The 14,821-nt window shown below is 42.0% G+C and overlaps 1 protein-coding gene across 20 annotated transcripts in view; it reads right to left on the bottom strand.

Moving 5' to 3' along the window:
* Positions 1-14,821, bottom strand: part of tspoap1 (TSPO associated protein 1) — a 253,328-nt gene that overhangs the window by 83,380 nt on the left and 155,127 nt on the right. For 14 of the 20 annotated variants that reach the window (XR_013889276.1, XR_013889277.1, XM_080210346.1 and 11 more), the window contains one exon: positions 5,562-5,639. The exons of the other annotated variants lie outside the window; for them this stretch is intronic. Coding sequence is in view for 12 of the 14 variants with exons in the window: in XM_080210346.1 (XP_080066472.1) it covers positions 5,562-5,639 (78 nt within the window). In the remaining 2 variants the exon portion in view is untranslated. The remainder of the gene's footprint in view (positions 1-5,561; positions 5,640-14,821) is intronic. 20 annotated transcript variants of the gene reach the window in all.

Raw genomic sequence — 14,821 nt, 5'->3', positions numbered from 1 at the left:
TGCCTGATTGGTTAAAGTCTCAAAAGAGCAAATTAACACTGAGCGAGTGCAGACTCATGGATTTAGAGGTTAATCACCCCTAAAAACTTATAAATGGTACAGACACAGAGGATGGATTAGTAACCTTGCAAAAGATGCCAGCAGATTGGAAACCTGTAAATGCAACACCACTATTCAAGAAACCAGGAAATCTTAGGGCAGTTAGTCTAATATAAATGATTGGGGAAATGCTAGAATCCATTAAGGAGGGAGTAGCAGGACATTTAGATAATCAGGCAGAATCAACATGGTTTTGTGAAAAGGAAATTTTTTTGACAAATTTATTAGAGTATTTTGAGGATGTAACAAGCAGGGTGGATAAAGAGGAACCAGCAGCTGCAAAAAGAGGTCATGTTGGAAGTGATATTTTAACATGGGTAAAGGATTGGTTAACTGACAGGAAGTCCCATTATCAAGGGTTCAACTATTTGCCATCTATACTAATAACTTGGATGAAGGGATCCACTAGACTGTAACAAGTGGATCATTATCGGGGCCTCAATAGATCGATTACTTATGATCTACATTAATAACTTGAATGGTTAATCACTGACCCGTATTGTAGCTAAGTTTGCTGATGATACTAAGGTATGTAGGCAAGCAAATTGTGAGAAGGATGCAAAAAGTCTCAAAGAGATATAGATTAGTTAAATCAATGAGCAGAAATTTGGCAGATGGAGTATTAAATGGCAAAAGTTGAGACTGTCCGTTTGGACAGGAAAACTACAGAATGCAGTGGAATCATTGTACACGAATCACAAAATGTTGACATCCAAGTAGAGCAAGCAATTGGGAAGGCAAAATAAGTAATGGTCTTTATAGCAAGGGGGATGGAGTATAAACATAGGGAAGTCTAGCTATAACTATGCATTGGTGAGGCTGCATTGAAGAGTTTTGTGTATGGTTTTGGTTTCCTTACTTAAGTGGCGGGGGGGCATATTTACATTGGAAGCAATTCAGAGAAAGTTCACTAGGCTGATTCCTCGGATGGAAGGGTTGTTTTAAGAGGAAAGATTCAGCAGGTTGTCTATACTCATTGGAGTTTGGAAAGATTGATAGATGACCTTATTGAAACATAAAAGACTCTGATGGGGCTTGATAGGGTAGATAGTAGGAAGATGCTTTCCCTCAGAGGGGGAGTTTGGATCCAGAAGGCACAGTTTCAAAACAAGGGGTCTTTCATTTAAGACAGGAATTAGGAGGATTTTTTTTCTCTCCAGATGCCATTGTGCTTTGGAATTCTCTTCCACAGAGAGCAGTGGAGGTTGGTCGTTGAATACATTCAAAACTGAGTTTAACCAATTTTTGATAAACAAGGGTGAGGTTTATGGGGTCAGGCAGGAAAGTAGAGTTAAAGCCACAATCATATCAACATCAACTTGTTGAATGGCAGAATAGGCTTGATGGGCTGAATGGCCATCCTATTCCTATTTCTTTTATTCTTATGGTCTTATGCAGACAACTGTTAATTTCCACCCACTATCACACTATACTCTTATTTCATCAGCCTTTTCCTTCATAATGGGTGGCACAGCGGTTAGCATTGCTGCTTGACAGCACCAGGGACCCGGGTACAATTCCCGGCTTGAGTCACTGACTATGTCGAGTTTGCACCTTCTCTCCTTGTCTGCGTAGGATGCTAAATTGATCCTAGTTTCCAGGGGATTAGCAGGGTAAATATGTGGGGTTACGGGGATAGAGTGGGATTGTTGTCCATGCAGACTCAATGGGCCAAATAGCTTCCTTCTGTACTACAGGGGTCTATGAAAATGTTGAAAGTCCTCTTTCAAATGATGGCTTCATGTGCTGTCCCATTGTAGAGCATATTTATGTAGCATACACTATCGCTGCCAAACTGCAGGAGGCACTACCACATGAAGCCTTAGAATTGTTGCTCAAGAACTTGAGTGGTTTGTTCATTAAGGCTCCAGCTGAGTCATGGATCCAACTGTAGTTTGTTTGTTGAACACGGGTTCATTAACTAAGTATACAATGGATAACCCTTCTTCTGGTAGCTAGTCTCTCAATTGCTGTGCAGAGACAGAAAATGGGGAATTTGATGGGATTGCCACAATATAGATGCATTACAGCAGCTCTCAGGAAACTCAAACCTGTGAGATTCACCACTATTGATCATATTCTGTTTTTACACAAATTGAGTAGATGCCCTTGTAATTGTGAAGACAATGTCGTCAGCTGAACAAGCCTACAGGGTTACATGGGTGCACTAAATAATCTAAATTATGGGGAATCCTGATCTTGCTGCTTCCAAATGTGCATGGGGACTGATAAAAGTGTTTGCTAATACATCTGCCACCTGTTTACTGCAGACATGAACTACAGACTGATGAGTGTTACTTCTTTTTAATGTAGCGTCCTGGAAATAGCTGGAGGCAAAGTTGCTCAGGGCTACAGTGAATTTTACTCTAATAGGCAATGCCCTTCTTGCTCTGGCAGCTGGCTGCAAATCTTGTTGTAAGAGCTTGTATGGGTACACAGTTTCCTCATGCATAGCTATTCATACAATGCCAAATATTTTGTCCTGGATCTAAACACTGTTGGGATGGTAAGAATTCTTAAGAACATGCCTTCTTCCATTTCATTTCCCTGAGGTGCAGCTGTGTTTGATTCTGTTACCATTTCATTAACCAGAAGGACCCCATGGACGAGTGAGTATGATGCCAAAAAGTCTCTCAACAACACAGAAATTAGACAGCATCTGAGTGTTTTGAAATCATTTAAGGTTAAAAAGAACACAGGCCAATGTAGAGCTTCAAGTTTTAAGGTGTCCAGATCATCAACAACCTGTCCTGGACCCCCCCCCATGCCAACACTATAGTTAAAAAAGCCCACCAATGTCTCTACTTTCTCAGAAGATTAAGGAAATTTGGCATGTCAGCTACGACTCTCACCAACTTTTACAAATGCACCAAAGAAAACATTCTTTCTGGCTGTATCACAGCTTGGTATAGCTCCTGCTCTGCCCGAGACTGCAAAAGGTCATGAATGTAGCCCAATCCATCACTCAAATCAGCCTCCCATCCATTGACTCTGTCTACACTTCCCGCTGCCTTGGGAAAAGCAGCCAGCATAATTAAGGATCCCACGCATCCCAGACATTTTCTCTTCCACGTTTTTCTTTCGGTAAAAAGATACAAAAGTCCAAGGTCACATACCAAACAACTCAAGAACAGCTTCTTCCCTGCTACTGTCAGACTTTTGAATGAACTTATCTTGCATTAAGTTGATCTTTTTCTACACCCTAGCTATGACTGTAACACTACATTCTGTACTCTCTCGTTTCCTTCTCTATAAAGGTATATGCAAGAAACAATACTTTTCACTGTATGTTAATACATGTGACAATAATAAATCAAATCAAATCAAAATTAATAGACCATCCAAACACATGACCTCCACCACCTAGAAGAACAAGTGCAGCAGGTGCATGGGAACACCACAACTTACAAGTTCCACTCTAAGATACATCCCATCCTGACTTAGAGACATCTCATTGTCAAGAGCCTGGAACTCCCTTCCTGACAGCACTGTGGTTCAAAAAGGCAGTTCACCAACATCTTCTCGAGGAAAATTACCGGTGGGCAAAAAATGCTGGCCTAGACAGCGATGCTCACATCCCATGAAAGAGTAAAACAAAACCAAAATGTCTCCCAAAATGTTCCGCAGTTTTACCTGACAGCAGCTAAAAATCCCCTTAAATATCACCTCCCAACTCACACCACCCACAGTGAGTGAGCAGGAGTGGGAATTAGCCGTAACAATGTGGCCAGAAATGAAAATGGCATTTGGAATGGGTCTTAACTGCATCATTTGATTCTTCTGTCTGAAAAATGAAAATTTCCTCCATAGATTCTAACCAGATACTGTACGTTCGTCAGCTCCTTCTGCCTGTGCTAAACCTCTGAAAGAGCTTTCCACTCTCTTGTTTTTTTTCCAAAGGTCTTAATGAAAGTTTGGTTGGTACTCCAGAGGAGAAGGGAGTACAAAAGGTTGCTTCAGAAGGTTAGGGGGCATGGAGTTGGGGGTAAGGTGTTAGCGTGGATAGGGGATTGGCTGTCTAATAGGAGGCAGAAAGTTGGTATCAGTGGGTGCTATTCTGATTGGCGGTTGGTGACTAGTGGAGTGCCGCAGGGATCGGTGCTGGGGCTTCAGCTATTTACCATTTATATAGATGATCTGGAGGAGGGGGCTGAGTGTAGGATGACGAAATTTGCTGATGACACAAAGATGAGTGGAAAAGCAAATTGTGCGGAGGGTGTGGAAAGTCTGCAGAGGGATCTAGATAGGCTAAGCGAGTGGGCGAGGACCTGGCAGATGGAGTATAATGTTAGCAAGTGTGAGGTTATCCACTTTGGCAGGAATAATAGTAGGAGGGATTACTATTTAAAGGGTGAAAAGCTGCAGCATGCTACGGTGCAGAGGGACCTGGGGGTCCTTGTGCACGAGTCGCAAAAACCCAGTCTGCAGGTGCAGCAGGTGATCAAGAAGGCGAATGGGATGCTGGCCTTTATAGCGAGGGGGATAGAATGTAAAAGCAGGGAGGTCTTGCTGCAACTGTACAGGGCACTGGTGAGGCTGCAGCTGGAGTACTGTGTGCAGTTTTGGTCACCGCACTTGCGCAAGGATATTTTGGCCTTGGAGGGAGTGCAGAGGAGGTTCACTAGGCTGATACCAGAGATGAGGGGGTTGGACTATGAAGACAGACTAAATAGACTGGGTCTGTACTCGTTGGAGTTTAGAAGGATGAGGGGGGATCTTATAGAGATGTATAAGATAATGAAGGGGATGGATAGGGTAGAGGTAGAGAGATTCTTCCCGCTCAGAAAGGACAGTAGGACTAGAGGGCACAGCCTCAAGATAAGGGGGCAGTTTAGAACGGAGTTGAGGAGGAATTCTTCACTCAAAGGGTGGTGAATCTCTGGAATTCTCTGCCCGTTGATGTGGTGGAGGCTACCTCGCTAAATATATTTAAGTCACGGGTAGATAGGTTTTTGGTAGGCAAGGAAATTAAGGGTTATGGGGAGAAAGCGGGAAAGTGGAACTGAGCCACTTCAGATCAGCCATGATCTTATTGAATGGTGGGGCAGGCTCGAAGGGCTAGACGGCCTACTCCTGCTCCTACTTCTTAAGTTCTTATGAGTAAGGCAAGAGTTCTGTTTAAATATTTTGATAGAAGCCTGTTCACCTGCTGATGGAAGCACTCAACTCACTACCAGAAGTCACAGGGCCATTAGCACTACATTATTGCAGCCAACGCTGTTCAAACAGTAGTCTTTCTTTTCCCTTCTGCAATGAGCTTGTAGATCTGCTTTCCTAATGGAAGCAGACATCTGTGCAATTCCTTTCACAATGCTTATAAATGTGCATTAGCATCTACTCCAAACACCATGTCTGAGTTGCTGTAAAGTCAGTTTCCTCATGAATGACCTCGCCAGCTGCCTAGCCCCCTTGCTGTCCTGATCTGAGCCCATGACCCAAGTTTCTATAACACATCCACTTGCCTCCGAGGTTCTGGAGAATTCTGCTTTCACTTGGGGCAGGGATAACCCTGGATGCACTGATAATGTTTCAACTGTGGGCTGTGAAATAATTGAAAAATAAGTCAGTCTTCTCACAACACAGCCTGTAAAGCAGAAAAGTAATCATTGTGTTTACTCAAACACATGCTCACAGAAGCCTGAAGATTTCTTTCATCCATAATGACAATGGATGATTCAGTGCAAAAGCAAATTATTGCAGGTGCTGGAAATCTGAACTACAAACTGACACGCAGCAGCTTAGGCAGCATTTGTGGAGACTGACACAGAGTTAAAGTTTCGGGTCAATGACCTTTCACCAGAACTCATTCATACGTTTTCTCTGCATCTTTGCTGTGTCTCCTGTTAGGTTTCCATTTCCTACTCCCATAAAACTCAATAAGAATGGATGTCCTCTATGCTCTAACGCTTTCATCTCAGCAAAGCGATACAAACATTTTGAAGCAAGTAGGTAGTGGGTGTTGGGAAATGTCCTGTGGGCACAGTTGTTTCAACAGACTAAAAGTTCTGGGCTCTCACCCAAAATGCATAATGAGGCTTGGCTGAGAGCTCAGGCATCCATTAGTCTGTTGGAACTGCTATGTTCTGGGTAAAGATGGCTTGATTGACAGCTCTTTTTTCTAATATATTCTGTCAATGACAAAATGCTTATTTAAAGAAGGTAGAGAGGTGTTAAGTGCTTGTGTTTTCAGCTACTGATACTTCATAAGGTCTGGATGTCTGACACTTTTATAAGACGATAGGAAAAGCAATTATTTTAAAGTAAAAAGTTATGAATCAGTAACTTTTTCTTTTTATAGTTAAAATAGAGTTCAGTGATTCTACAGAGTGTTTACTTGGTAAATGGGCAATGAAGTGCCATAGGTTGGCATGGTGGATATGGGGGTCCATGCAGAGTGGATAGAGGGTAATATCTTGGCGTAGAAGGTGTAAAGGACAATGGGTTATCAGTGAAGAGGCATAGTTTAGCATGGAGTCATGAGAGGGAGTGGGATTGCAGGTTAACAAGGGAACATTCATATGACCTTTTGAATTTACCTTTCAAAAGTTCCCACACTATGATTCACAACATCTCGGAGGAGCCGAGAAACATGACTCCTTGAAAAGTGGGCCCAACTCTGTGATAATTCAGGAGTGCTACGTAATGTCTATTCCCACAAGAGAGCCGACAAGGTCAGAAGTTCAGGGTGCAGGCCCCTCTCACCCCACACTGGATGTTCCCTTTCTGCCTGACCTTGCCATCATGGCCCCATCCCCCTCTTCCCTGCCACACCCCTTCCCTGCACTCCCTTCCCCCACTGGCTTCTCTTTCTGTTCTCACTGTGAGACCCTGGATGTATCCAGTGCTGTGGGCTTCAGGTGGGACTGCTTGTAGTTCCAGTAGAGGCCAGGGTTCCTGGTAAGACTACTTGGATTTCAGAATTATCAGCCTATCAGATGGCCAGAAGCTCACTGAGATGGGACTTCCTTCCAAGTGAAGGGCAATGGTCAGACTCCATTAACAATCCATGTTAAATGGCAGTGAGCCTGCAACAACCTTTTCAGTGGCAGTCTCAAAGACACACAAAGTTGAGGTTCAATCTGAGGGGGAAGAATAAAATGTACCACATTTGCTGAAAATTTGGAGCAAAAATTGAAACTTAGTTATGAGAGGGTATTTCAAGCTGGAAAGCTGCAGGAAGGGAATGACAAAGAGTGGGTCTGTGATGACTGATAACATTACAGTTGATGTTGGGTGAAAGAAAGTGAATACACAGGAGGCCAGTCAAAGACTTGGAGATAGCAGAAATAGGGTGATTGCTCCATAGAAGGCTTTACAGGAAAGAATAAAGAATTTTGTGTAGGAATTTCAGGAGAGATTGATGTGGAAGCAGGGAGAAAGAACACATTTAAAGACTTTAGAAAGAAAAGCCAAGTTGGGAATGGGGAGATCATTGAACAAGAGTTATAACATCAACTTTCTTTAGGTAGACTGAATGACGAAGGATGTTTTAAAGGGAAATGTGATGATGTCAAAGAAATGGAGAATCACCCGACTATGGCAGTTTTCATTGGGGACCAGGAAGGAGAACTCGGTGAACTTAGTTCTTATATACAGAGTGGGAAGTAAATAGATAAAGGAGGATGTAGGTCTCATGGACCCAATGACCTTGGTCTGAGCATGAGGAGAAAAGTATGAAAAAATGCAAAAAGACAAAAGGGCATGTGGTAACAGACCTCAAACATTAATGCCATTTCTCTGTCCACAGATGCTGCCAGGCCTGCTGGATATTTCCACCATTTTCTGTTTCCATTGAAATGCAAAGGGACAAGGTCTTGGATTACTGTGCATGAGATCCTTACATTTAGTGTTTGAGGAGAGGTTGGAAGGGAGTTGGTGTTAAAGAACATCCTCAGTCATAACAAACATGAGATCTGGTTCCTCCCAGGGATGGTACTGGAGTATGAGGCAGTTTAGACTGAGGAGCCTAAAAATGGCTATTGCTCAATGCTGTTAAGCCAGATCTGCTGATTGATAGTAGATCATTGTGCGTTAGGTATATTCAGGTTTGGATCTCTCTGACCTGACAAGATAAATATGGAGGCTACATTGGTTTGCAGATAACAGGGCCATAATGAAGAGGTGGAGATGTAAAGATGAGGGACTTTGAAATTTGAGACTTTTAACTTCTGACGATGATTGAAAGAATATTTTCCATGGATTGAAGCTGCAACAAAGTAGGATTGGAGAAACATTGAGCAATTATACGGGGTAGTATCCTCATCAGTGGCTAAGACATCACTGAAAGTGGTCACAAGAAATGATGAGCTTGACAAGAACGAACGTGAGGGAGTTTATATGAAAGGTGAGACTGAAGAAAGACAAGAGGACAATGAAGTCAAAAAGTTGAGATGTAGGACAAAATTACTGAAAACATATCACTAACATCTGCTGCATTTCACTCATTAGCCATGTTTTTTTCTCTCCTCCACGCTCACACGATCTTGTACAACCCAACTCCATTTTATATACCACACCCTGTAGATCCAGGATAGCTTTTGCATGATTTGACTATTCCACAAATTGAGAAGGTAGTGTTGAATCTACTCTGTAATCATACAATGCTCTTTAGCTGCTCCCTTGATGTTTTCCCCAGTCAGTATCTTCACAACTGAAATTCCATGTGATTTAATTCCCTTCTTTTCACAGTCAGGAATGATCTGAAAAACATTTGTCTATTGCTTTTGCGTCACCAGTCGAGTAGGTATACACCAAACAAAAGCGCCTTCCTTGTTTAACTAGCCTTAATTTGAAACCATGCCTTCTCTACTGTGTCAGCCATATCTCCTCCATTATATTCTCCTACTGACACATAATCTTGCTGCATCCCTCCTGTTTCTTTGTTACACCTATCCTTCTTGTAAACTCTATACCATCAGTTTAATCTTCCAGTCAACATTCTAGTTAACCAGGTCTTTGTTACTCCAATTACAACTCACTGCTCTTACAAAAAGCTTTCTTCTAATTCTACAATTTTGCACATGCAGTATTCATAAAAATTAGCTGCACCATTAGTTATTCTTCTTTATTTCATTTGGTTACTATTACTTCTCATTTTTTCTGCAGCATTTACCTACAGGTGCACTCACCCAGGCCAAATAATACTTCTTTATATTCCTCCCCATTTAATTATCTAAAAAAAATAAGTATTTGTTTGTCTGTATTAGCAACCAGTGTGTCGGCTCACATTTGATTGAGGTCGCACACATTAATCATCCACGCCACCACTTGCTGTCACTAAAAAATGCTGCGATACTCTGGAGTACAGACACCATTTGCTGAGAATTGTTAATGTTTCAAGCATAGGTTCCTCCTCAGAACTAAAAGATATTACAGGTTGACAGCAATTAAAAAGGAACAGAACAGAGAGGATAGGTGGAGGGGTGGGGAGAAGGGGAAAGATAATGATTACACATCAAGAAAATTCAATAAATGACCTATAAAAGATTCAAATAGATGCAACAATTCCCATCGTATTAATCTTAAAGGGGCAGCTATCACCAAGGAATAGAAAGAAAAATACAATTGTAACAATGGCCCCTATAGCAAAGTGTGCAGCAAAATTCATTGGCACTGTAATAGAGGAAATCAGATGGTGATTTCTTCAAGTTTATCAGACATGAATTATTTTTAACAAATCCATATTGACTGTCATTTACTTAGCCACGTTCTTGCAAGTTACAATTAATTTTAGAATCCCTATGGTGCAGAAGGAGGCCATTTGGCCCATCAAGTCTGCACCGAATCTCTGACAGAGTACCATAGAAACATTGAAGGTAGGAACAGGAGAAGGCCATTTAGCCCTTCGAGCTCTGCCATTCATCATGATCATGGCTGATCAACTCAATAGCCTAATCCTGCTTTCTCCCCATTCACCCCACGTGCTATATCTAGCTGCCTCTTGAATACATTCGACAAAGGGACATCAGGGCTCGAAAAATCAACTCTCTTCTCTCCTTACAGATGCTGCCAGACCTGCCGAGATTTTCCAGCGTTTTCTCTTTTGGTTTCAGATTCCAGCATCTGCAATAATTTACTTTTATCTTGAATACATTCAATGTTTTGGCATTAACTACTTCCTGTGGTAATGAATTCCACAGGTTCGCCATTCTTTGGGTGAAGAAATGTCTCCTCATCGCCATCCTAAATGGTCTACTCTGAATTCTCAGACTGTGACCCCTGGTTCTGCACTTCCTCACCTTCGGGAATATCTTCCCTGCATCTACGCTATCTTGTCCTGTTAGAATTTTATGAGTCTCCATGAGATCCTCCCCTCATTTGTCTGAACTCCAGCGGAAACAATCTTAACCTAGTCAATCTCTTCTCATACATCAGTTCCGCTAACCCCGGAATCAGCCTGGTAAACCTTCACTGCACTCCCTCCAGAGCAAGAACAGCTTTCCTCAGAAAAGGAGACCAAAATTGCATGCAATATTCTTATCCGGGCCCTCTCCCCCACCTTATCCGTGTAACACCACATATTTATGATGGCTAATCCATCTAATTTACACATCTTGAAACACTAAGGGACAATTTAGCATGGCCAATCTACTTAATCTGCACATCTTTGGACTGTGGGAGGAACCTGAGCACCTGGAGGAAGCCCATGCAGACACAGGGAGAATGTGCAAACTCTACACAAATAGTCACCCAAGGCCTATTGATCGTAATTTTGATTATGATTCCTAGAAATTTCTCCACTGCTGATGTTAGTCCAATTGGCTTGTGGTTACCAGCAGGTTTATCCCTCTCCACCTTTTCTAACAGCAGTGGAACATTTGCAATCCCCCCAGTCCTTTGGCACCACTCACATACCTAAGGAACATTGACAGGTTGTGGCCAAAACCTCCATAATTCAACCCTTACTTTCCAGCTAAATCAGGAGGCTGAAGAAAAGTCTCACAGACTTGAAACATTAACCCTGGTTCTCTCTCCACAGCCGCTGCCAGATATGCTGAGTTTATCCAGTATTTTCTGTACTTATTTCAGATATCCAGCAGCTACAACATTTTGTTTTTATTAACCTAAGATGTATCCCATCGTGGACAGTGAATTTTCTACTTTGAGCACTGCCAACCTTTATTACCTCCTGTCTAACTAGTTTTATCCTATCCAATTTTTCTACCAGCTCCTCCATTACTATGACGTTAACAATGTCCACCACTTTATGAAGGCACTCATTTAGTATCTCAGCAATGACTCTGTCTGAAGACTTATTTTTTTGGTCCCTTTCATCGGCTCACCTTTCTTTTCACAATCTTTTTTAATGTTGTATTTTTAGAAAAGACTTGGTATTCCTTTTCATGTTGTCCAATAATCTTTCCTCACTCACTCTCTTTGCCCCTTTTTGTTTCACTTTTGGTTCTCCTCTGTATTATTTGTGTTCAGCTTGATTCTCAACTGTATTATGGGCTTGACATTCAACACAAGCAAGCCTTTTTCTGTTTCTTTTTAACCTTGATGTATTTAGTCATCCAGGGAACTTGTTTCTATAAGAAATGGTTCTATAAGATCCCCCCCATTCTTCTGAATTCTAGTGAGTATAGTCCCAGGCTCTCCTCACAAACTAACCCTCTCAATTCCAGAATCAACCCAGTGAATTTCCTCTGCATCCCCTCCATGCCAGTATATCCTTTCTCAAGTAAGGAGACCAAAACCATACACAGTACTCCAGGTGTGGCCTCACCAGCTCCTCATATAGCTGCACCATAACCTCCCTGTTTTTTAAACTCCATCCCTTTAGCAATTAAGAAGACAATTCCATTTGCCTTCTTAATTATCTACTGCACCTGCAAACCAACTCCTTGAGATTCCTACACAAGAGCACCCAGGTCCCTCTGCACAGCAGTATGATGCAATTTTTTACCCTTCAGTTGTAAGATTCTTTGACAACGGGAACTTCCTGGCACATCACCCATCTGGTTAACTCTGCAATTGTAGATATGTGGGTACCAGTGAATGGTTAACTCTGCAATTGTAGCTATGTGGGTACCAGTGAATGAATGGTGTACCTATAGTGTAGTCTAACCTGCCTGCCATCTTTCACCGATCCTCCCATTTGTCCAAACACGTCAAATATAGTGATTGCCTTTAAAAGACCTATTGGCATTAAGTAATCAATAGGCATTAACTGGCACAGAGGCTCAAGCCATCCCTGTTTCAGCAGAAATTAACCAAAAAAAAAGCAAAAATAGTGTTAAAACTGTTGAATTAATTTTCTAACTAAGATTTTTAGGCTGACGGCTATGAGAAGCTTGGTGTCAAGTACCCCCTGGGCACCCATTACGTAAGGCAGGATTTGTACCAGAACCTGACCTAGATTGAAGGCCTGAAGTAATTGTGTCACTTGCCATATTATCATTACACATTATGATATCATGAAATTCCAATCCCTTGATACATCAGAGATGTACAGCATGCGCAAAAGGAGAGGATGCCTGGAGCTCCACAAGTTTCTGCCTCTTTATTTACTGTGTCTCCATGAACTGGTGGGCATTATTAAATTGAAAATCAGCTCCAGCATTTGTCTGGCTGTGTCCAATCCGCCCCTTCAGCAGGCTGTTAAAGGGCTTGTCACTCGCGATGTAGTTGTTGCTCGCTAATGAGGACCAGGAAAACAAGGAAATAACACAGAGGATTACGCAGGTGCAATGCACCACTGGCCAAACAGATAGTTCAGCCCAACTGGTCATTGCTGATATCTATGCTTCAATTAAGCCTCTTTCCACCTTTCTTCATCTAATTTTATTGGCACAATCTCCTATTCCTTTCTCTCTCATCTGTTTGCCTAGTTTTACTGAAATCCATTGCTTATCACCTCTACTAGTCCTTCTAGTAGTAATTTCAACACTCTAACTGTCCCCTATGTAAAGAAATCCCTCCTGAATTTCCAGTTGAATTTAGTGGCGTCTAGTCTGTATTTCACAAGTGGAATCATCCACAAGGGGCATGCACACGGTGGGTCGTGCGTGGGCTGCTCTTGGAGGTTTTGAGAGTGGCCTAGTACTTCGTGTCATTTGTGTATGCTTAAAACTGGACCAGCAGATGAGCACCACAACAGCTCAGTGACTATCACTGCTAGCTGTGCAAATACATGGATTTGGGCCAGTGCCTGTGGGAGTTTGCACATTCTCCCTGTGGTTGCGTGGGTTTCCTCCAGGTGCTCCAGTTTCCTCCCACACCCCAAAGATGTGCTCTTAGGCTGATTGGTGTAACAAATTGTCCCTAAATTATTCTCCCCTTAATCTGGTTTCCAACAGGGATACCATAAGCATAGACATGGGTCAAGGGTGGAGTAGGAAAAACACATTGTTAAGATGGCGGCATGGGCTCGTTGGGCCGAAGGGCCTGTTTCCCGTGCTGTGTTGTTCTTTGTTCTTTGTTTTTACCCCATCAAACCCCTTCAGAAATGGAAAGGCCTCTCAGTCTTCTCTTTTCCAGAGAAAAGAACCTAGACTTTAACTTTTCCAGACAAGTATACTCTCTCAGCTGCAGCAACACCCTTGTAAAGCATTTTTGCACCTGTTCCAGAGTCTCCATATATTTGTTAGAGAGTACTAAGCATTCACTTGCTGCTGTGACTATACACAAGGTTCTATATAAATTTAACATAACTTCTCTGACTTTTAGACCTATTTGAGAAATTAGCCCCAATGATTTATTTTTAAACAGCTTCATTTATCGGTGATGCTTCTTTAAATGATTTAATATCTCTGGTCCTTTACTCCTGCATCCAATTTAGACTCTTATTTGGCAAGGAGTACGGCTTCCATATCCTTCTTGTGAGATAGTTGTGAGAGACAAGGAAACGTTGATATTCAGAAGGATCAGAGTGCCCTTGTACACAAATCACTGAAAGTTAGCATGCAGGTACAGTGAACAAATAGGAGACAAAATGGCATGTTAGCTTTTTTAACACAAAGATTGAAGTATAAGAGGGAAGAAGTCTTGTTGCAATAGTGTTGGACCTTTGTAGGGTTACACCTGGAGTATTGTCTAGTGTTTTGGTCTCCTTATGTAAGGAAAAATATACCTGCCTTGGAGAGAGTGCAACATATGTCTACCAGGCTGATTCCCGGGATGAGGAAATTGTCCTGTGAGAAGAGAGTGACCTCAATCTGCTAGAATTTGGCAAAGTGAAAAGTAATTTAATTGAAACACATAAAATTCTTAAAGGGTTTGACAGATTGATGCTGGGATGATGTTTTCCCTGGCTGGGAAATCTAGAACTAGAAGTCACAGGGCCAGTTAGGATTGAGATCAGGAGAACTTTCTTCACTCAAAGAATGGTTGTGAATCTGTGGAGCTCACTGCCCCAGAGTGCAGTGGAGGCAGAATCAATCAATAGATTCAAGAAAGAAATAGATATGTTTCCGATGAAAAGTGGGATAAAGAGCTATGGGGAGCAGGCAGGAAAGTGGAGTTGAGACCAGGATAAGATCAGCCATGTTCATGTTAAATATCAGAGCAGCTCGAAGGGCTGAATTGCCTACTCTTGCTCCTAATTCTGATGTTCCTATGTTAAAGTCATGAAAGTTTGGAATACTCTATCCCAGGGAACTATGGATGCTCAGTTGCTGAGTACATTCAGCATTGAGATCAAGGAATTTTTGGATAGAAAGGAAATAGAGGGATGTAGGATATTGTGAGAAGGTGTAACTGAAGTAGATCAGCCATGATCTTA

Source organism: Carcharhinus amblyrhynchos, chromosome 23, assembly GCF_965287045.1.
Source record: "Carcharhinus amblyrhynchos chromosome 23, sCarAmb.v2.hapA, whole genome shotgun sequence".
NCBI lineage: Eukaryota > Metazoa > Chordata > Chondrichthyes > Carcharhiniformes > Carcharhinidae > Carcharhinus > Carcharhinus amblyrhynchos.
The sequence above is the reverse complement of the archived record's forward strand: the minus strand, read 5'-3'. Positions and strand labels throughout refer to the sequence as shown.